General features: G+C 43.7%; 1 protein-coding gene across 1 annotated transcript in view; it reads left to right on the top strand.

Moving 5' to 3' along the window:
* Window positions 1-9,370: 9,370 nt before the first annotated feature.
* LOC137522770 (zona pellucida-like domain-containing protein 1) overlaps window positions 9,371-22,223 on the top strand; it is a 35,250-nt gene continuing 22,397 nt past the window's right edge. Inside the window, exons 1-4 of the mRNA XM_068242831.1 lie at window positions 9,371-9,452; window positions 11,418-11,517; window positions 11,596-11,822; window positions 17,402-17,589. Of these exons, the coding sequence (XP_068098932.1) occupies window positions 11,427-11,517; window positions 11,596-11,822; window positions 17,402-17,589 (506 nt within the window). The 5' untranslated portion in view covers window positions 9,371-9,452; window positions 11,418-11,426. The remainder of the gene's footprint in view (window positions 9,453-11,417; window positions 11,518-11,595; window positions 11,823-17,401; window positions 17,590-22,223) is intronic.

The following is a 22,223-nucleotide window of genomic DNA, read 5'->3' as shown; positions in this document are numbered from 1 at the left end:
ATCAGCGACTTAATTCCCTACGCGTACTTCTTGGAGCGTGCTGTGCGTAGAGTGGCGGATGAAGCTGCGAATGAGCGTGACCAGGAACCGTTACGGCAGGAACAGGCATGGGACCAATTTTCATCAGACCCAGCTGTTTCCTCAACACCTGCGGCAGCACAGAGGGGGGAGGAGGAGGAAGAAGAGAGGTCGTGTGCAGAAGACGAGTCAGACTCAGAGGATGATGAGCAAGGTGTTTCTTTGGTGGAGGAGGAGGAGGAGGAGGAGGGGACAGCGGCAGGAGAACAACCGCAGCAGGCGTCGCAGGGGGCTTGTGCTGCTCAACCTTCCCGTGGTATTGTTCGCGGCTGGGGGGAGGAGGTTGACTTACCTGACGTCACTGAGGAAGAGCAAGAGGAGATGGAGGGTACTGGATCCGACTTTGTGCAGATGTCGTCTTTTATGCTGTCCTGCCTGTTGAGGGACCCCCGTATAAAAAACCTCAAGGGGAATGAGCTGTACTGGGTGGCCACACTACTAGACCCTCGGTACAGGCACAAAGTGGCGGACCTGTTACCAACTCACCGGAAGGTGGAAAGGATGCAGCATATGCAGAACCAGCTGTCAACTATGCTTTACAATGCCTTTAAGGGTGATGTGACGGCACAACGCCAGCAAGGTACCACTGCCACTAATCCTCCTCCCGTGTCCACGCAGTCAAAGACAGGACGCTCCAGCGATCTCATGGTGATGTCGGACATGCGGACGTTCTTTAGTCCAACGCCTCGCCGTAGCCCTTCCGGATCCACCCTCCACCAACGCCTCGACCGGCAGGTAGCCGACTACCTGGCCTTAAGTGTGGATGTAGACACTGCTGTGAACAGCGATGAGGAACCCTTGAACTACTGGGTGCGCAGGCTTGACCTGTGGCCAGAGCTGTCCCAATTTGCCATCCAACTTCTCTCCTGCCCTGCCGCAAGCGTCCTCTCAGAAAGGACCTTCAGCGCAGCTGGAGGCATTGTCACAGAGAAGAGAAGTCGCCTAAGTCACAAAAGTGTTAAGTACCTCACCTTTATCAAAATGAATGAGGCATGGATCCCGGAGGGCTGCTGCCCGCCCCAAGACTAAGTCAGTCCCCGCACACACAGCATCTCTGCCTGCACGCCGTGTGACTGGCTGCCTGGCCTGCCCCAAAAAGACTAAGTCGCTCCCAGTCCCTCCACACAGCATGTCTGCCTGCAGGCCGCTTCACTACCTTCTCCGCCACCACCAACAGGGTCCGGGACTCCAGGCGGATTGCTGAATTTTTTAGGCCGCTGCTAGCAGCGGCCGCTGTAATAATTTTTATGGTGCGTGTACATGACTGCCTAATTTTTCTGGCTGCACTGAGGGCAGCTGCAACAACAAAAGAAAAGGCATGTACATGCGCCCATTCCCCTTCGTGATCATTACCTTGCCGTGGTGAAGGGGCTTGCGTATCACAATGAAGCAATGACCGGCGCCTAGATGAGTGTCTCGGGGGGCACACAAAAGATAATAAGGTCGTTGCTTCATTGTGGTCAGACCAAATTTGATCAGCTGGACAGTCACTGTTCTGTCATTCAGCTACATCAGCCAGGCCGACCATATGGGCTGTAAAGCCACAAAAACCTGCACTCTCGCCATGGTGCGCACCAGTCCAGCACGGCCGTCACTAGTACAAACAGCTGTTTGCGGTGCGTTACACGGTGAGTTTGGTGTGTCAGTGTGAAGCAGTACCTTAATTACACTACCTGATTGATGTATACACATGCAAGATGTTTTAAAGCACTTTAGGCCTGTCATTTAGCATTCAATGTGATTTCTGCCCTTAAAACGCTGCTTTGCGTCAAATCCAGATTTTTCCCGGGGACTTTTGGCGTGTATCCCACTCCGCCATGCCCCCCTCCAGGTGTTAGACCCCTTGAAACATCTTTTCCATCACTTTTGTGGCCAGCATAATTATTTTTTTTTTTCAAAGTTCGCATCCCCATTGAAGTCTATTGCGGTTCGCGAACTTTAACGCGAACCGAACGTTCCGCGAAAGTTCGCGAACCCGGTTCGCGAACCTAAAATCGGAGGTTCGGCCCAACTCTAATTGTTATAAACTGTTCTTTATCACCTTGCTTCGACACCATTAACTTCTTACAGTTGCGTCTCACAGACTGTGAGATCACTTGACTCTCAACACAGCAAGCAGGAGATAGACTTTCTCAGGCTTCTTCAAGGTTTACGTTATTTATTCAAGAAACAGAAATACAGATAGACACAGTTCATCATATCCCAGCCACGCCAATCTTCATGTTGCGTTACAAGTCAATCAGGTACCTTCTTCCTAACTACGTTACACTAGACTACCTATGTACAGCATACATTATATCAGATTACAGAAAGGAATTAACATACTTAGAGGTCCCAGTCAGCCTTGCGAGCTAGTGCGAAAGTAAGAAGCAGAGTGAGCTCTGAGCGCCCATCTAGGTTTTTAATACCGACTAGGAAAGAGTTAAACTTGACATCATATTCGCCATCCCCTAGACCAGACTATTGGATGAACCCCATTGTGGTGTCATAATACCCACCCACTCGATTAATATTTAATGTCACCTTTCCTTTACTTACTGGAATGTGGATATTTAGTAAATATGGCTGATGTTTATTGTTCCAGTGGCGTACAAGCTGAGGTCAGTGAGACCTGCGGCCTTGTCCATAGAACAGCTTCTTGGTATGTTCTAGTTCTGCTGACAGAACTGCAGATTTTCTCTCTAAGAGAAAATCCCTTAAAGGGCAGGTCTGCTCCTCAAGCCTTTTTGACTAACTCAGTCCAAATAACTGAGGCCTACTTAAATTATAACACATTCCTCTTTACAGAACACCTCTATTTGATTCGGGTTTGATGGCTTCCAAGCATGGACAGCTCTCTTTAACTCACACCACAGATTTTCAATTATATTCAGGTCTGGGGACGGAGATGGCCATTCCAGAATGTTGTACTTGTTCCTCTGCATGAATACCTTAGTGGATTTTGAGTTGTGTTAAGGGTCATTGTCCTGTTGAAAGATCCAGCGCCGGTGCAGCTTCAGCTTTGTCACTGATTCCTGTACATTGGTCTCCAGAATCTGCTGATACTGAGTGGAATCCATGCATCCCTCAACTTTGACAAGATTCCCTGCACTAGCCACACAGCACCACAGCATGATGGAACCATCACCATATTTTACTGTAGGTAGCAAATGTTTTTCTTGAAATGCTGTGTTGTTTTACCTCCATGCATAACACCCCTTGTTATGCCCAAATAACTCAATTTTAGTTTCAGCAGTCCACAGCACCTTATTCCAAAATAAAGCTGGCTTGTCCAAATGTGCTTTAGCATACCTCAAGTGGCTCTGTTTGTGCTGTGTCCAGAGAAGAGACTTCCTCTGCATACAGCATCTCCCTGTGTAAAGTGCGCGGAATGGTTGAACGATGCACAGTGACTCCATCTGCAGCAAGATGATGTAGTTCTCTGGTGCTGGTATGTGGATTGAGTCTGACTGTTCTCACCATTCGTTGCTTCTGTTTTTCAGAGATTTTTCTTAGACTGCCACTTCGAGCCTTAACTTGAACTGAGTCTGTGGTCTTCCATTTCCTCAATATGTTCCTAACTGTGGAAACAGACAGCTGAAATCTCTGAGACAGCTTTCTGTATCTTTCCCCTAAACCATGATGGTGAACAATCTTTGTCTTCAGGTCATTTGAGACTTGTTTTGAGACCCCATGTTGCTACTCTTCAGAGAAATTTAACAGAGGAGGGAAACTTACAATTGATCCCCTTAAATACTCTTTCTCATAATTGGATTCACCTGTGTATGTAGGTCAGGGGTCACTGAGCTTACCAAGCCAATTTGAGTTACAATAATTAGTTCTAAACGTTTTGAAATCAATAAAATGACAACAGTGCCCAAATTTATGCACCTGCCTAATTTTATGTAAACCATTATTGCAGACTTTCTGTAAATGCAATAAACTTCATTTCACTTCTTCCGTGTGGCGGAAATGTGCGGGTGCATGCGCAATGACAGACCTAGCTCGTTTTTAAACGAGCTTCGGTCCACTAGTATGATATATTTAACTGACATTTTTTATCGTAACAACCAATGATTTATATGGGACAATCATGACGATTAGCAAGGTTGCCCAAACTTTCGCATCCCACTGTATACTCATCTGTCTCATCATTGCCTCTCCCTTTCTCTGAGCACTTCTTGGATCTGGCCTGCTGTCTCTGTAGTACTTTTCCGTGGCCGCCTGGTCTCTGTCCTCTGTGAGTACTCTCTCCTCCTCCTGTCCACAAAAATTTGCGCCTGCGCTGTTCTCTCCACAAAAATGCGCTGTTCTCTCCACAAAAATTTGCTTTGAAATTATCATTCCACAATGATAATTTCAAAGCGAATTTTAGCCTAACATGCTAATTTTACATTACACATGTTAATTACATTCCAACATCACTCTCCCCTCTCTTAAAGGGCTACAGTGGCAGGGGGTGATCAGGAGCCCGCAGAGGACAGATTAGGGCCTGATCAGACAGGTGACAGTCACAGGGGGCTAGCAGGAAGCTATCAGGGGGTGATAAAAGGCTGTTTATAGGCCTTACAGAGTAGAAATCAAAGGTAAACCATAGCGGGGGGGGGGGGCGATCATAGGGGATCTGAGGACAGGTAACAGGAAAAAAGGGCGCCGGCAGCTAGTGAACAAGAAAGGCGTCGCCATTCACTCCCATAATAAATATTGTTTAATGGGCGCCGAACAGGAAGAAAGGGCGATGGAGATTATTAACGTTTTACAAACAGTGCCCGGAGATTTTTAATGTTTAATGACTGTGCTTGTGATGATTTAAGTTTAGAAAATGCGCCCGTGACAAATAACGTTTATAAAAATACTAAACATATATATCGTATTTAACTAAAACATTATTTACAATTTTATCCCTTACTGTTTGTAAAACATTATTATTCACAAAATAAAGCGATCAGTACGTAACGTAAATTGCAATATATTTTTTACAGTCACTATTTGTAAAACATTATTATCCACACAATAAAATTATTTAAAATTTTATCTCTGAATGTTTGTAAAACATTATTATTCACAAAATAAAGTGATTAGTATGTAACGTAAATTGCAACATATTTTTTACAGTCACTATTTGTAAAACATTATTATCCACATAATAAAACGATCAGTAAGGGGGTGGTTAGGGTTAGGCACCACCAGGAGGGTCTTAGGGTTAGGCACCACCAGGGGGTGGTTAGGGTTGGCACCACTAGGGGGGTGGTTAGGGTTAGGCACCACTAAGGGGGTCTTAGGGTTAGGCACCACCATGGGGTCTAGGGGTTAAGGCTAGGTACACATAGGGTTCTGTGTGAGAGAACGGTTAGGTATAGTTACAGGTATAGTTACAGTACAATATACACCACCAGGGGGGTGGTTAGGGTTAGGCACCACCAGGGGGGTGGTTAGGGTTAGGGATAGGTACAGAGAGGGTTATGTGTGAGAGTAGGATTAGGTTTAGTTTCAGTAAAATTTTAATAATACTTACTAATGTTTAACAACACTTATTACGAATGTAGGGATATTTATATCATCGTTATAAACAATATTTTCAGATTTTATTATAAGAAGAAACGATAAATGAAGGTTATTCACAATAATATACAATTATAATGATTTAATGATGTCTAAATGTGTAAAACATTAATTGTAAACGAAATACAACACAATATTCTTATAAACGGTATTACCGCTTATCGTTTACACCTCGCGCCCCTTTTTTCCCGACGCCCTTTCTTGATGTACACCTGAGGGCAGGGGTTGGGTGAGATAAGGAGACCGCAGAGGGCTGATTAGGGCCTGATCTGATGGGTGAGAGTGACAGGTGGTGACCAGGGGATGAAATGAAGGCTGTTTGCAGGCCTTACAGAAAGGAGATCACAGGTAGACAATAGCAGGGGGTGGGGTGATCAGAGGGGGTCTGAGGGGGATATGAGGGTGGGGGATCAGGAGCCTACAGGGGGCTGATTAGGTGTGAAGTGGTTAATAGACATAGTTTAGTACCAATAGTTAATATGATAATTATTTTTAGTTTTGGATGAGCCAGTTACTAGTAGCAGTACCCAGGGCTCTCTCATACTATCCCCAGATTGTTTGTGTGGGGAGGGGCACTATTTTAAATCTTGATTAAGACCTGGTCCACACTAGGCCCCGGAAACGTATCCGTGGCTGCGTTTTTCAAACCTGATGAAAAACGGAGCCCCGGATACTAATGTTTAAAATAGCAGCCAGCCTCACCCAAGTGAAAAACGGATCCGTCTGCGTTTGCGGGGACCCGTTTTCAAAACCTGAACGGAAGGTCCAGCCGGATCTGCTGCATTTTCACGCAACGGATCAGGACCACGGATACACGCAGGGGTAGTGAAAAGCAATGAGAAAACGCATCTCCAGCTCCACTGGCAAAAAACTGATGTGAAAACGGATAGCCTGAGCTTTATGATTGGCCCAAAAAAATCCTCCCACTCCTTCCTAATGATGGAGACGTTTTCTGTCAGGGAAAAACTGAACGGAAACTGATGCAAAACTGATGCACTTTCATCAGTTTGCAGTACGGTGGGTACTTCCCCTAATCTTCCCCTGATCCGGACTGCAGTGTCCGTCCTGCAACTGTGTCTAGTGTGGACCCAGCCTTAGGCAGCAAAACATCTAGATCCGCCCTTGTTTATCACACTTCTCCTCATCATGTGCTTCCCACTGCCTCATATGTTGTGATTCTGACACTCTTTAAGACAATGTTTATCTCTTGTAGAAATGTGATGCTTTGTTGCCAGGTATCAGCTTTTGTCTTTCAAAACTAATCGCAAAGATGAAATTCCAGTTGACTCTGAAACCCAAATTTTGCCCTCTAGAAAGATTATATTAAATTTCTAGAACACACTTCCTTCTTCTAATGTCATTTATAAAGGTTTTGAAGACTTAACCTGCAGCTTCTTATAAGATAGCAGTAAGGACCAGGAGCTGTCCGTGTCAGGTAGGTACGTCTTCCATGTACACACTGTAGCAATGAACAGTGTAGTACGCATCACTAAATCTATATACCTCTTTATAGTCTCTGTTGTCTTTGTTTGTAAATCTGGCTCATCCATCTTCCAGTATAGAATGTTAAACCTGGTGTACAGTAGACTATTAGTAAATAGATATGCTATATTAAGCAATTTTATGTATCTTACGGTGGCCACACACACATGATACAATAAAATGATCCGATTTTATGGCAATTCGATAAATATGATTGGATCTCTCCGAAAAAATCTAAAGCTTTTTTTTATTCGACTGAAAAATCAGATTGGATTTCCCCTTTTTTTTACGATTCTTATCGATCCAGAATGCTGGAAATTTTTCTTCAATTTTCCTAAAGATTGTATGATGTGTGTTAGTTTGTCAATGTATTAATATACATGCCCTAGCAATTTTCTCAGCGTTTCCAATCATTTTTATCATAATTGGGTAAAAATTGAAAATATGTGTGTGGTACATTGGTCATAGTTTTGAAATGAAATAATCAGTCAGAAAAATGTATTGCAATTCTTGTTTGGTGTGTGGCCACCTTTACCAAATCGTAAACTGCCTCAAAGTTCAAGTGTTCAAACCTTTTTAATGTTTCTAAGAGTGGTGATATAATGTTATTCATTCAGTCGTATTGACACTTGGTGATTCTATAGGTTAGCTCTCTCCATGCTGTCCGATCTTGTACCATTTCCGCAAGTTGCCTTAACCTCAATATATTTTTTTTTTTTTCGGTATATAAAATTTGCTATGAAGCAGCAAAAAAGACATTAAGATACGGTGAACACTGAAAATAAATGTTGCGTTTTCACTTAATGGGCTCAATTCTGAAAGCATTACCGCATTCGGTAATGCAAAAAAAAAAAAAAAAATGCTAATTTTATCAAACATCTAATTCTGGTAGCCTGTTACCACATGGAAAAGTGAAGTTACCAAGTAGTGAGGTAAATTTCTGACTTATGAGGTAAAATCCTCCTTAAAAGTCAGTCAGGGCCGGTTTAAGCAACAATGGGGCCCCAGGGCAAAATAAACCTGGGGGGCCCCCCCAACATATACCCCGGAACAAAAATCGGCATTAGGGGACCTTTTTGCAGCTGGTATAACAGGGTGTGAAGTCCCAATCGGTCGGAGCTCCACATTCTGGCTATCCCAGCCTGCATGGGGGACAAGGGGTTAAAAAGTTTCAGGAGGTGGGACCCCACATAATTTAAAAAAAAAAAAATTCCCACACTCTAAACATAAAACTTTTTTGGGGGAAAATAGGAAAAAATGCCTGGGATCTTCATACAGCCATATTGCGGCTGTATAGCGATCCCTGGCCAAAGCGTTGTGGCTGCGTATAGACCCCCTGGAAACCCCGTCAGGAAATTTATTGCGCTTTCGTTTGATGCATGTAAAATTACACTACCATTAGGTTTGCTACTAAAAGTGACATTTACCGCATTTAAAAGTATACCTTTTTCCTTCAAAACTTTAAAATCGATTTTATCAAAAACTATAAGGTCTTTTGAAAAATTGTTTTTTCCTCTTATTCATAATGATCTCCTTAACATATCCTGCAAATTTAGGGTTTCTAGCATTTAAGGTGGATTTGCTATTAACCATTAAAGTCGGCAGGTTTTTAAATGTGTATTTTTTTTCCCTTTGAAACTTTAAAATCGATTTTCTCAAAAACTATAAGGCCGATTTGCAAAATTTTTTTTTCCTCTTGTAGCCACTGGGGGCCCCTACAAGCTCTGGGGCCCTGGGGCAGCTGCCTCCTTTGCCTTAATGGTAGCGCCGGCCCTGAAGTCAGTAAATGTAAATTCTGAGAGATAAGAGCATTCGGTAGAACAAGCAAAAGTAGTTGCTTTTTAAGATCAGCTCTTACCTTCCGGTAACTTCACTCATCCGTGTGATAAGCTGTGTGGCTAGTGGGAGGCAGGAGGGGAAGAGAGTTTCCTTGTGTGGTTACTGGCTGATAAGGCTACATTGGGGGCCGTGGAGGCATGGCAGCTGGAAAGCAGTCTCCTGCTGGACGCTGTCGCTGTGTCATTACACCCATGCCCGCTGTGTACTCCGGCTGATCCTCCATGCTCTTGGCTGATCATCCTGATAGGAGACAGCTTAGCATGGATGGGGATGGTGGAAACAGGCTACTGCACAAAGCTGCTGGTGTGTGACAGCACAGCACAGCCCTTGTACTCAGCCCAGATGCCGTCTGCCTGCCCATCAGCCTTGATCAGTGAGCTGAGGAAGGCAACCCTCTCCCTCCCTCACTCACCCCCTCCCTCACTCCCTCAACGCACAAATATGTGCGGAAAATTACCTCACTAGGAGAAAGTTTCAAGAGTACAGAAGCAAAATCAGAAATACCAAATGCGGTATTTCTCCTCATGTTTGTTGTTTTAATGAGCTCAATTCTGGTAGCGTTTAGTAAATAATTACCTCATGGTATTGGGTTTACCTCATGAGGGAAATCAACTTTTGAATTATGGTAGTTTAAGTAAAGTTTTACCTCATGTAATTCATGTGGTAATTTTCTACTAAAAATGTGTGGTATTTAGTAGTGAAATACCTCACACTTGAATTCTGAAGTGAAATAAGGTGCGTGTTTGCATGTCTTTTACCTCATATAATTAGACCTACCTCTACCAAATGATAAATGCAGTGCTGTGACAGAATTGTGATAGCTGTCACATAACATGGAGCCTTTTCAGCTTGTTCTGTGTTCTGGGCCCCCATATTTTGCTGAAAAGCTCTTGTTAAAAGTGCTCCGAGACCCCCCTTCTCCCCCCCCAGAAGCCTCTAAAAGTAAAAGTGCTGTAACCCCCCCCCCCCCTCCAGACCCCCAGCCTCTAAAAGTAAAAGTACTCACACCCCCAGTCTCTAAAAGTGCTAACCCCTCCCCCAGCCTCTAAAAGTGCTCTGACTGCCCCCAGCCTCTAAAAGTGCTCCTACCCCCCTCCCCTCCCCCCAGCCTCTAATGGTAAATGAGCTGGATTTTTATTTATTCATTTATTTTTATAATGGATGCTTATAAATTTACTTTTCATAGGTTGCTACATAATCAAATACACCTTCCCTCCTCAAACCCCCCCCCCCCCCCAAAAAAAAAACCATCTTCCAAAGACTATCCTAACCTATGGAAGATAATTAAAGACTATTACTTATTTGCTGCAGGCTTACCACTGAAATGCCTCATGTTTTACCTCACTCTATGCATTTACCTCATGTTTTACCTCATGTTCGGAAATGGAGAAAAATCTTTCAGAATTGATAAAAGAAGAGGAAAATACCTCATGAGGTATTTTACCTACAAAAAAATATTTACCTCACATAGCTACCAGAATTGAGCCCAATGAGTGGCCTTTCAGAACTGAGGCCAATGCGTGCATTATGTCTCTCAAAAAGACAGCATATATAGTATAGAAAAGAAGATAGTATAAACGCTATAATAATGGTATTCTGGTGAGATTATGCAGCTATGTAGATTTATTTATTTATTTTTTGACTGTGACTGAGCTCAGAATAAATGATGCACAAGAAATTATTTTAACAGTTCTGTGGGGGACAGCTTAATGCACTGATCATTAGTATTTATCATTATTTTTATCTTAATACATTAACACAGACTAACGGATGCCACACACCATACAATTTTTTAAATATCTTTTCAATTCAAGATTTGCTATCAATTTTTCTGACTGATTGTAACATTTCAAACATCTGATCAAAGTACCACACACCTATGTTCAATTTCTCCCCAATTCTGATAACATTTTTTGAAAACTCAGAAAAAATTGCTTGGGTTTATACTTCAAGAAATTGTCAATCTACTGCACACCATTTAATTTTCATATAAATTGATCAGAAAAATCCACCACCCCCGATCTTCTTTTATCGAATAAAAATGGGAAACTCGATCAGATTTCCTGAATGAATGAAAAAACCTTTTCGATTTTTTTTTTTTGGTACAACTGATTGTATATATCAAATTAGTGTAAAATTGGATTTTTTAAATTTGTATGGTAGGTGGCCACCTTAATTGTAGACGTATTAGTGTTGCACTGCATAGCATTGTAAAAACTCACTGCAGCGCAGATTGTTGGCGGTCCTTTCTGTGTGCTTCCCCAGTTAGAACGTGGGGGCTGTGGTGCTGCGGATAGAAACGCAATGGCTTTGCACTGCAGTATAGCGCATGGTCACCTGCATTGTATAGTGGTAATGAGACCTTCTTTACCATTTGTAGAAGTATTTGTTTGCATCAGTTAAAAGGATAACAGGTTCTTGGGCGAATACACATGTAGTAATGCAGTACGATTATGATGCCTTTTTTGTCTATGCAGGATTGAAAAATGAAGGTTTTAGCCTTTATTATACTGATACTGATATCTACCCAACAAACCAATGGACAAACATGCAGCTCTGCATATTCTCGGCTTCCAGGTACAGCTACTATGTGTGTTCAGCTTCTGTTCCTCGAGTTTCTTGCTTGTTTTATTGTATTTTTATTTGTTTTTCCAGTAAACTCTGACATTTCCGTCACCTGCGGACCAAGCAGTATTCAACTCTCCATAAAAGCCTGTCCCGTTTACTTTGCAAATTTCGATCCATTCTCTCTTGCTCTTAATGGAAAACACAACATATCGTCATGTTTGGGGACAGTGGATAATTCAACTGGTACCATGCTGATGAATTTCACTATGCTTCTTGACAGTTCCACTAGTAACGTGTGTGGGAATATCATTCAGGTGAATATCGCTGTTCATGTATTACTATGACATACATCTATTGTAATTATTTGTTGCATATGATTTAACCCCTTGCCGACCGCTCCACGGCAGCCCCAGGACCACTCCACGCCAATTGGCATGAAGTCCTGGGGCGGGGTTTTGCAGGAGATCGCGCACGCCGATACAAAACCGCCATCTATTTACATTGTACAGCACTGCGATCTACGGCAGTGCTGTACTGGGGACAACCCTATGACATGGCTGTCCCCTCTGAAGGCAGAGAGGCGATCCGCTGTCATAATCATGCTGATTGACTGGCAGGGGGAGGGAGGGGGTTGGGTTAAAGAAGTAATAAAAAAAATTACCCAAATGTATCGTAAAAAAAAAAAAAAAGAAATATTTATATAAAAAATAAATAAACATGCTGGGAGAGATCACAGCCCACCAACAGAAAGCTCTGTTGGTAGGCAGAAAGGGGGCGGGGAGGGGTGGGTAAATCACTTGTGTGCTGAGTTGTGCGGCTCTGCAGTGAGCCCTTAAAGCTGCAATGGCCTTAATTGTAAAAAATAGCCTGGTCACTGGGGGAGGGGGGGGGAGTGGTTAAAATGACCTTGGTTATGGGAAAAAAGGTACAATGGGCACAGCTTAAATGATCACTATCGCGAAAAAAGTAGGCAGTTAAGAAATGTGACAGATGACAGGTTTTGGGCCAGTCCATCTTTTTAAGGGGGATTCTCGGGGCCTTCTTTGTTTTCAACAGCATTTCCTGAACAACAGTTGTAAAATCTAACTGACATAATAGTGTGCAAGTGATTAGGGAGGCCGGCTGGTATCTTGCTATTTTGGCAGTTAAACTGCTGTTCAGGAAATGCTGTTGAAAACAAAGAAAGCCCTGAGAATCCCCCTTAAAAAGATGGACTGGCCCAAAACCTGTCATCTGTCACATTTTTGAACTGCCTACTTTTTTCGCGATAGTGGTCCTTTAATGTGAGCAGCGCGAGTTGTGGGCACGCTAACCGTGGTAGTGCTGCGTAGCATGCGCTGGTAACTTATGCATGCTCCATTCACATATCGTTCACTCCACTTATCCCGCCCTAAGCCCCATCGGGTCCACTGGCTTCATAGGATCTGGTCCCTGCACTTTAGCCCAATAGACTGCCCTTCACTTGAGGATGGTGTGCCCCCCCTCCCAGCTATGGTGACCCCATACATGCCTGCAGGGAAAGAGGAAGAGAGGGGAGTAGTCCGGAGTGTAGAGCATGGTGCTGCCTCCTGTGTCCTATTTGGATTAGGTAAAACTGCACTGTGTGTACACTGTGAAATTTTAAGGGAAAGGAGGAGGGGAATATTAGGGTCCACAACAATGCTTTTGGAGACATATGGACACCTAATAATTTTGTGTGGCTGGAAGTGTGGTGGGATGGGTCCTGGGAGTTGGCTAGGGGGGCCCCAAGTTACTTTTGCCCCGCAGCTCCATTGTAGCTAGAACTGACCCTGAGCATAATTGTACTAAGATACCATTGTTATAGTGTTCTGGTTTTATTTTATTGAAGTGTAAGGATAGCTGTTTACTATACTATATACTTGTTTGTCTGTCTGCAATAAGTAGTTAAAACATCTGTGATTCTGTGGGCCAGATTTATCAAGGATGTCGGAGACAAAATATTTGTTGGTTTTTAGAAATCCATGCAGAACTGTCTCAGACATCTGAAGAAATCATTAGATATTATAGTACAGATTCATTCTAAAACTGTTGTAAAATAGGAGAAGCTAGGAAGGTCTCTCAGACAGTGCAGTGTGTGAGGGGAATTGCTGTTGCTGAGGTAACCAATACACCTGCTGTATTGATAGCAGCAGGCTCTGAGGAGGAATTCAGCAGGGGGGAGGAGCACCACACAAATCATGTCTAGCCTGCACTCTGCAATCATGTCTAGCCTGCAGTTCTACATCTGTAGAACTGCTATCAAGCACTTCTTAATCTGCGCCAGTTTAGGGATGGATTTGAAGTTTTCTTAACTGTAGTGCAGCTCTAGAAATTCATGCTAATTTGCCACTATTACCTAGGATTTAAGAAGGTTCTTATTATCATGCAGAACTGTTCTCCCTGCTGGTTAGAACAGATTAAGAAGAAAAAACTGTTGGTAATGCGTTGATAAATCTCCCCCTGTGTCTCCTTCTTGTGAGTTCCTACAAATGCAGCTACATGCTGGATAAGCAGTCATGACCCCTTGTCATTGCTTTTATGCTGTAGCTGGCTAAGCACAGGCTGGGGCATGGTAGCATAGTTTGGCTGATGTACTAAGTAGTCCTGGTCTAACCACTGACTGGAACTCCATTTTTCTTAATCAGTTGCTTTCGGAAGATTAGTTAGGTACCATATTATGCAGTATCGGTGCCTGAGCAATGAGTCTCTTGACCTGATCCTGGTCCCATGGATGGTGGCAGCATACATTTGCCAATACTGAAATACAAGGGATTACAACTTTGGCTTCTTATGTCATAGGCACCCATTGCTGAAGGCATAATCAGTTAACTTTGAAAAATGTAGTGAGAGGGATATGGAGGCTACCATATTTATTTCCTTTTTAAGCAATACCAGCAATTGCCAGCAATTGCCTGGCTGTCCTGCTGATCCTCTGCCTCTAATACTTTTAGCCATAGACCCTGAACAAGCATGCAGCAGATCAGGTGTTTCTGACATTATTGTTCGTTTCTGGTGTTATTTAGACATTACAGCAGCAAAATAAATCAACAGGGCTGCCAGGCAACCGGTATTGTTTAAAAGGTAATAAATATGGCAGCCTTCATATCTCTCTCACTTCAGTTGGCCATTTAAGGCCTGAAGCACCTTTTTGCCAACAGACACCCTAACCCAGTGATGGCTAACCTTGGCACTCCAGCTGAGACAAAACTACAAATCCCATCAGGCCTCTGACTCCCCGATGTATGCTTAGAGCTGTCAGAGTATTGCAGTGCCTCATGGGACTTGTAGTTCCACCACAGCTGGAGTGCCAAGGTTAGCCATCACTGCCCTAACCCAACCCTAATGCTCATCTATTCCCATAATATGAATGCCATATTTATTTTCTTGCTGATATCTTTGGCTGCAGTAGTTTTCTAAATCCCACACCTGAAACAAGCATGCAGCCAATCCAGCCAAGCTTCAGTCATACATTTGACCTGCACACTTGCTCAGGGTCTACAGCTGAGGTATTGGAGGCAGAGGACCAGAAGGACAGCCAGGCAAATGGAACTGTTTAAAAGAAAGTGCATATGGCAGCCTCCATATCCCTCTCACTTATAGCGTCCTATAAGGCAGTGTTCCCCAACCCCGTCCTCAAAGCCCACCAACAGTGCATGTGTTGTGGAAATCCACAGAGGTAGTTAATCAGCTCTGCTGAGACACTAATTACTTCACCTGTGAATGATTGTGGTTTCCTGCAATACACGTACTGTTGGTGGGTCTTGAGGACAGGGTTGGGGAACTCTGCTATAAGGTGCCCGCTATTACCGCTGATTCATTTTGATTGTACAATCTTACCAAATCTATGTTATAGATGAGTCAACTGAGTAAATATGCTTTCAATGAATACTTTAGGTAACCCCTCATATTACACAGCAGTACAAGTAATACCATAAGGTTGTTAAATTAAGATAGTATCATCAGTGAGCACCATTAGCCTAATCTTCCCTAAACTTCCTGATACTATGAATATTATGACTGAGAGTTAACCAGAGTTGGATTAAGATGCTATGATGCCCGAGGCAAGGTAGTAGATTTGATGCCACCTTGTGGTCCTTTGGTAAGCTGAAGTGGAGAGGTGTCAGAGAACGTGGCAGGTGGGCCCCCTGACACCCACTAGGCCCCAAGCACCTGCCTAGTTGCCTGGAACATAATCCTGCTCTGGAGTTAACGAAGAGTGCTGTTCTTGGATAGCATTGTGAGCTTCTATGCTTTTTACCTCATCCCTGATTCCTGATTGTCCACTGCCCATCCTTATGTCTGTTTATCTATTTCACATAACCATACACTAACAGATGACCTTCACATTCGACGGACAGATCCCTCTCTCATCAAAATCTGATCAGAGAGGGATTTATTAATGCCACATACTGTAAATAGGTTTTTAATAGATTTCACCTTGAAATCTATTAAAAATCTATGGAACTGCCACCATAGTCAGTGCAGAGCTGGCTGGCTGGTCCCTCGGGTCTCTCCACATCTAGTGCTTCCCTCAGGGCCTGTGCAGAGTGTTGGCAGTGGAACACTCTCACCTGTCCGCTGGAGTGCTCCTCCTGAGTCCTGTCTACGTAGTCAAGTAACACATGGTCACGGGGTAACAGGCGGCCAGCGGCAATGGAGACCGGAAACAGGAGAAAGTGCGCCGTTGACTTTGTACAGGTAATCGTGCTCTTCTGTCAACACTCTGCCGGGGCCATGGAGCACTATTTTACATGCGGGAGACAGGGCCGCCATCAGAAATGTCTGGGCACCATAGGGGAAAACCTTCTCATTATCAGCTTGGTTCAGTGCTGTAAACACAGCAGGGAGGAGCAGATCATAACTACACACTAGTGGAATCACATGTACAAATGTAAAACAAAAGCTAGCACACAGGAGTTACAAATGGAGAGATTACCCTCTGTCAAACAGTCTCAGCACTGCACTTGGGGAGGGGAGGTGACTGAAGTGTACTATTGGATGATATGCAGAATCTTCAGTATATTATACCAGCAAGTATCCCCCTCAGAACTTGCAGCTCTGGTCAAGGGTCTGATAAATGCCTTCATGTGCTTTAGAATCCCTCGGGCCCCATACACTTCTCTCCCCTGTGATGCCCTATCGGCGGCCCTGGGGCGGGGGGACCTGAAAGGGCTCCATTGATCAGCCACTAATCTACCGCTGCGCAGTGGCGTAGCCAAGAAGCTGTGGGCCCCAGTGCAAGTTTTGCATTGGGCCCCCCCCCCCCCCCAAGCATGTTATACATAACAATTTATATCGCACACCAAAACCAATCAAGGACAACTGCAGCGTCAGGGATGCAAAAAGGGGACGGGGAACAGTGTGTGAATGATCACTGCTATTTAAAGCATCTATAGAGGTGAATATTATCAGCCCAGGACCAATAAAGAGCTAATACTATGGTTGAGGTTGGGCCCCTCGGGGGCCCCTCTATCCTAAGGGCCCTGATGCAGTCGCTACCCCTGAACCCCTTATTGCTAAGCCACTGTCGCTGCGCATCTGACCTGCCACATTTCCAGTGTGATCTTTCCACCCAGTGTGATTGATAGTTTTAATAGATTTGAATTTGGTTAAAATTTCGATCCGATGGCCATATTGGGGTATCGATCTCTGGCAGATTCAATCACAGGGATCAAATTTGCCAGTAAAAATTGATAAGTGTATGGGCACCTTCTCTCTCTCTCTTTCTTTTGCTTGTTTACTGATAACGCACTCTGTTGGTTGTCCCAACCTTTGGTTTGTTCGCAATCAAAAACACACACTAAAATAAGGCTACTGCTTCTGTGAAATAAATGCAATGATTAAATTAGCTGAAGCATTCTTAATCCACTCTATGTTCTTCTTGTTTACACAGATTTTTAGTGAAGTTGGCACTGGTTTTTTCGGCTCATACTCTAATATCCAAAGAGTAGTAATTTCTGGATTTGTTGATACTCCAGCAGAATCAGCATTGGGTCTTGTTTCCTACAGTACAAACTTGTACTACAACTTCTCTTGCCGCTACCCTATGCAGTATTTGCTAAATAATACAGAGATTTTAACGTGAGTATACCATATATATAATTGTGGATAGATAGGTTTTGCTTTGCTAAGACAAGGTGTGGTTTAATTTTTTTTTTTAAACCTTTTCCTTGCCACATCCTCCTTTAAAACAGACAGTTAGCACTACATGGAGTATACTTACTAAATAATATAGATCTGTTTCTTACTTTAAGAAAATAAATGAGTGTTTCTCAACATTTTATTGGTATGTACCCCTTTTAAAACCATATACTCACGAAGTACCCCCTAGCAAAGTAAACATTATCACAAGTACCCCTTGACAAATATATATTTAATCGTAGTACATTATAATTGGTTTTAAACCATTTCCAAGCTTTTACTATTGCTTATAATTAGCTAAAATACTAACTTGGCTTTGTTTAAATAAGAATTATCATTTTCTAAAACTCTAAATTTGTTATTCTTGGTTAAGTATATCAAGCCCGAGTACCCCCTGGAACCCTCAGAAGTACCCCCTGGGGTACGCGTACCACACGTTGAGAAACTATGGCCTAGGGCAAGCACAGGCAGTGGGTAAGACACAATTTGAAGTAAGACATGGCCAGTAAGGCAGAATGTTGCCTTCTTAAAACAGAAGTTATTCAGGTTGGAGGAGTGAGCATTCGTGGTGCCCCACAATGCATCACTGCTGAATATGTAAATCATCACTTTGTTGTCCCTCAGGCAGGCCTGGATTTACATCACAGGAGCCTATAGGCACAGATGTTCTGGCACCTTAGACTTCGCCCTTCATGAACCTACAAACCCCTACTGAACCACAAATCAAGTGTGCTGGTTGGCCCAGCTGTCATTTCCACATTTCATGTCATTTGCACGTTAGCATTAGGTAGCCAGAGGTACCCTCAGTTAAGTAGCTAGGGGTGTCCCCAACTGAAGAAAGATCTCGTCAGTGGAATGCTGAGAGCTGGGTAAGTAACCTCTCATTTATGCTCTGCTCAGGACGCTGCATAGGGAAGGAGAGAGGCGCTCGGGGAGGGGAGTGAGCCGCCTTTCCATCAAGAGGCGCCTGTAGGCACATGCCTACAGTGCCTTATGGTGAATCCAGCCTTGCCCTCAGGGTCGTAACTAGACTTAATAGGGCCCCCATGCAAAAATGACAGCACGGGTCCTTTTGGTCCCTGAACCCCATGCAGGTCACATGATCGTGAGCTGACGAATGGCAGCAGAGAGTGCTCTGCTGTGAAGCAGCCTCTGGAAGCAGGAAATAATTACACACACTCCTGCACACGGCTTTTGTGAGTAAATCGAGAGGTTTCTTTGCTAATTGGCTGCACTTGCGTTTGGGTAGAGGCAGATGTTGTGGCCCCCAAAGCCTCTGCGTCCCTCTGCGATTGCAGGCGTCGTAGGGGTGATTGCTACGCCCATGTTGTCCCTGCTAGCTAAACACACCTCCAGAACCGCTGCAATGCAGTGATGTGTCAGCTTGTTAATATTACAGAGCAAAACTAATCCAACATGCATACTGACTGTTTTGGATTCAACAGTGCGTGACATGGATTAAAATGGCTCTGTGGGCTAGGACTTGAAACACTCAGCGCTCATTGTGAACCAGAACTCCTAGGAGCGTGTAATGCTGGGCATAGACGGGTCGATCCGGCGGCCGATTAGCCGCCGCATAGACTTTAGCCGCGTCCCCGCACGTGCGCGCGGATCAATTCCCGATCCTCCCCGCCGGCGGTCCTTATCAGCCGCTTGATTCCCTGCCATTGTCCACTGGCGGGAATCGAGCGGGCATGGGTCAAGCGGCTTGATCGGGCCAGCTGAATATTATCAGCTGGCCGGATCAGCTGGTCGATACACGGTACAGAAACGTACCGTGTATCCCCAGCATAAGGAGATGAAAGGGATCAAGAAGCCTCCTTACTAAAATGCTACGCAAAGCAGAATTTTGCCGAGTGTCGAAATAGGTTGTATAGTGACATATAAATAGATCAGTATATACATGCCCCCCAAGAAACAATTAGGCAACAGTAGAACCCCCACATAACAATTGGGCAGCATGTTCTCAATTAAATTAGACATACATATATCCAGGCACATCGCCTCTAGCTAGGACACCAAATAAATTATTAGGGAAAGGGAGGTGCCGAAGGGGGTGTTGCCAGAAAACAGCAAAAATCTATTAACCCTTCGCACACTCACATGCAAATGTTCAAACAATTGCATTCACAGATTCACTCATCCAGGCACAACTGTTATCCCTACAGCTAAATTAAAAGCCAGGGTTTTAGTTCACAGAAGAATGCATTCTTATGCTTAATCACCTATACTGCGCAGAAGTACCCAGGTAAACATAGGTGTCCTAACTCTGGCCCTGTAACATGCATAGTGCAGACATGCAAACACATTCATTGCATCAAACCTATCAATGGATTAGGAGCACACATCCTAACTTCCTCTCCTGGGAAAGACAGTGCATCTTACCAATCGCACAAGGGAGCTAATGTTATGTGTCAATGTGCACAATGCGCATACACCAGCATAAGCTGTCTGCATGCTGACAAACATACAGGGGAAGAGGGGAGTGCACCGAATTGGACCCTAGCCACAGGGGTCAATGATAAGAATAAACATACATATATCCAGGCACATCGCCTCTAGCTAGGACACCAAATAAATTATTAGGGAAAGGGAGGTGCCGAAGGGGGTGTGGCCAGAAAACAGCAAAAATCTATTAACCCTTCGCACACTCACATGCAAATGTTCAAACAATTGCATTCACAGATTCACTCATCCAGGCACAACTGTTATCCCTACAGCTAAATTAAAAGCCAGGGTTTTAGTTCACAGAAGAATGCATTCTTATGCTTAATCACCTATACTGCGCAGAAGTACCCAGGTAAACATAGGTGTCCTAACTCTGGCCCTGTAACATGCATAGTGCAGACATGCAAACACATTCATTGCATCAAACCTATCAATGGATTAGGAGCACACATCCTAACTTCCTCTCCTGGGAAAGACGGTGCATCTTACCAATCGCACAAGGGAGCTAATGTTATGTGTCCAGGAGAGGAAGTTAGGACAGAGTTAGGACACCTATGTTTACCTGGGTACTTCTGCGCGGTATAGGTGATTAAGCATAAGAATGCATTCTTCTGTGAACTAAAACCCTGGCTTTTAATTTAGCTGTAGGGATAACAGTTGTGCCTGGATAAGTGAATCTGTGAATGCAATTGTTTGAACATTTGCATGTGAGTGTGCGAAGGGTTAATAGATTTTTGCTGTTTTCTGGCCACACCCCCTTCGGCACCTCCCTTTCCCTAATAATTTATTTGGTGTCCTAGCTAGAGGCGATGTGCCTGGATATATGTATGTTTATTCTTATCATTGACCCCTGTGGCTAGGGTCCAATTCGGTGCACTCCCCTCTTCCCCTGTATGTTTGTCAGCATGCAGACAGCTTATGCTGGTGTATGCGCATTGTGCACATGGACACATAACATTAGCTCCCTTGTGCGATTGGTAAGATGCACTGTCTTTCCCAGGAGAGGAAGTTAGGATGTGTGCTCCTAATCCATTGATAGGTTTGATGCAATGAATGTGTTTGCATGTCTGCACTATGCATGTTACAGGGCCAGAGTTAGGACACCTATGTTTACCTGGGTACTTCTACGCAGTATAGGTGACTAAGCATAAGAATGCATTCTTCTGTGAACTAAAACCCTGGCTTTTAATTTAGCTGTAGGGATAACAGTTGTGCCTGGATGAGTGAATCTGTGAATGCAATTGTTTGAACATTTGCATGTGAGTGTGCGAAGGGTTAATAGATTTTTGCTCAATTAAATTAGGACTTTCTCGAAAATAATGTAATTAGGCATCCTAGTGAAAGACCCCATCTCAATGATAAACCCCTAGTGGCTGACAATATACTATGACAGCCCCCCATTAACGTATATTTATAGCAGTGAGATCACACTCTCTGGCTAATCCCCAAGAAAATGGGTGAAGCGTGCAGACCACGTATCCTGGGCATCACAGGATCATCACTGGAAAACAATTTGTAAAGATCCTCACTCCAAATATTAATCTTAGTTTATTAAATGCTTAACAAGACATACAATAGAAAGAACTGTAAGGCACCACAGTGGTTTCAGGCTCCCACCCTTTCTCAAGTCACCCAGTTCTGAAGACAAATCTCCACAAACACACATATATATATATATATACAACAAAAGCACCAATCAGGATCAAGATGTAAATTAGCGGACCTGATGGAAGACTGCTACTCAATATGCAGACCACTCCCCAGGTGTCCACAATCCAGTTTAGGGAAAAAAATCCACAATTAAGATGTAAAAACATCACAATATACATCTTATCTGTAGAAACACCGCTCATAAAGACAAGCAGCATCGTCACAGCTAGGCAACAGAGCGGCCATCTAGTAGAGCGATTAATAGGCAAAGTACAAATGTCACAATTAAATTACCACCAATAGATCTGTTCATAGAGCAGGACAATAAGGTCAGCACCTGATCAATTAAAAACTATAAACCAAAAAACAAACTAAGAAATAAATATACGAACATATACAAGGCATTCAGAGGAGTAGCTATAGGTGTGCAAGGGGTGGCACATGTCCCGGGCACAGCACTGTAAGGGGGATCAGCA

This window comes from Hyperolius riggenbachi, chromosome 6, assembly GCF_040937935.1.
Source record: "Hyperolius riggenbachi isolate aHypRig1 chromosome 6, aHypRig1.pri, whole genome shotgun sequence".
In the NCBI taxonomy this organism is placed as follows: Eukaryota; Metazoa; Chordata; class Amphibia; order Anura; family Hyperoliidae; genus Hyperolius; species Hyperolius riggenbachi.
Note: the sequence above shows the minus strand (reverse complement) of the source record. Positions and strands in the feature narration are given on the sequence as shown.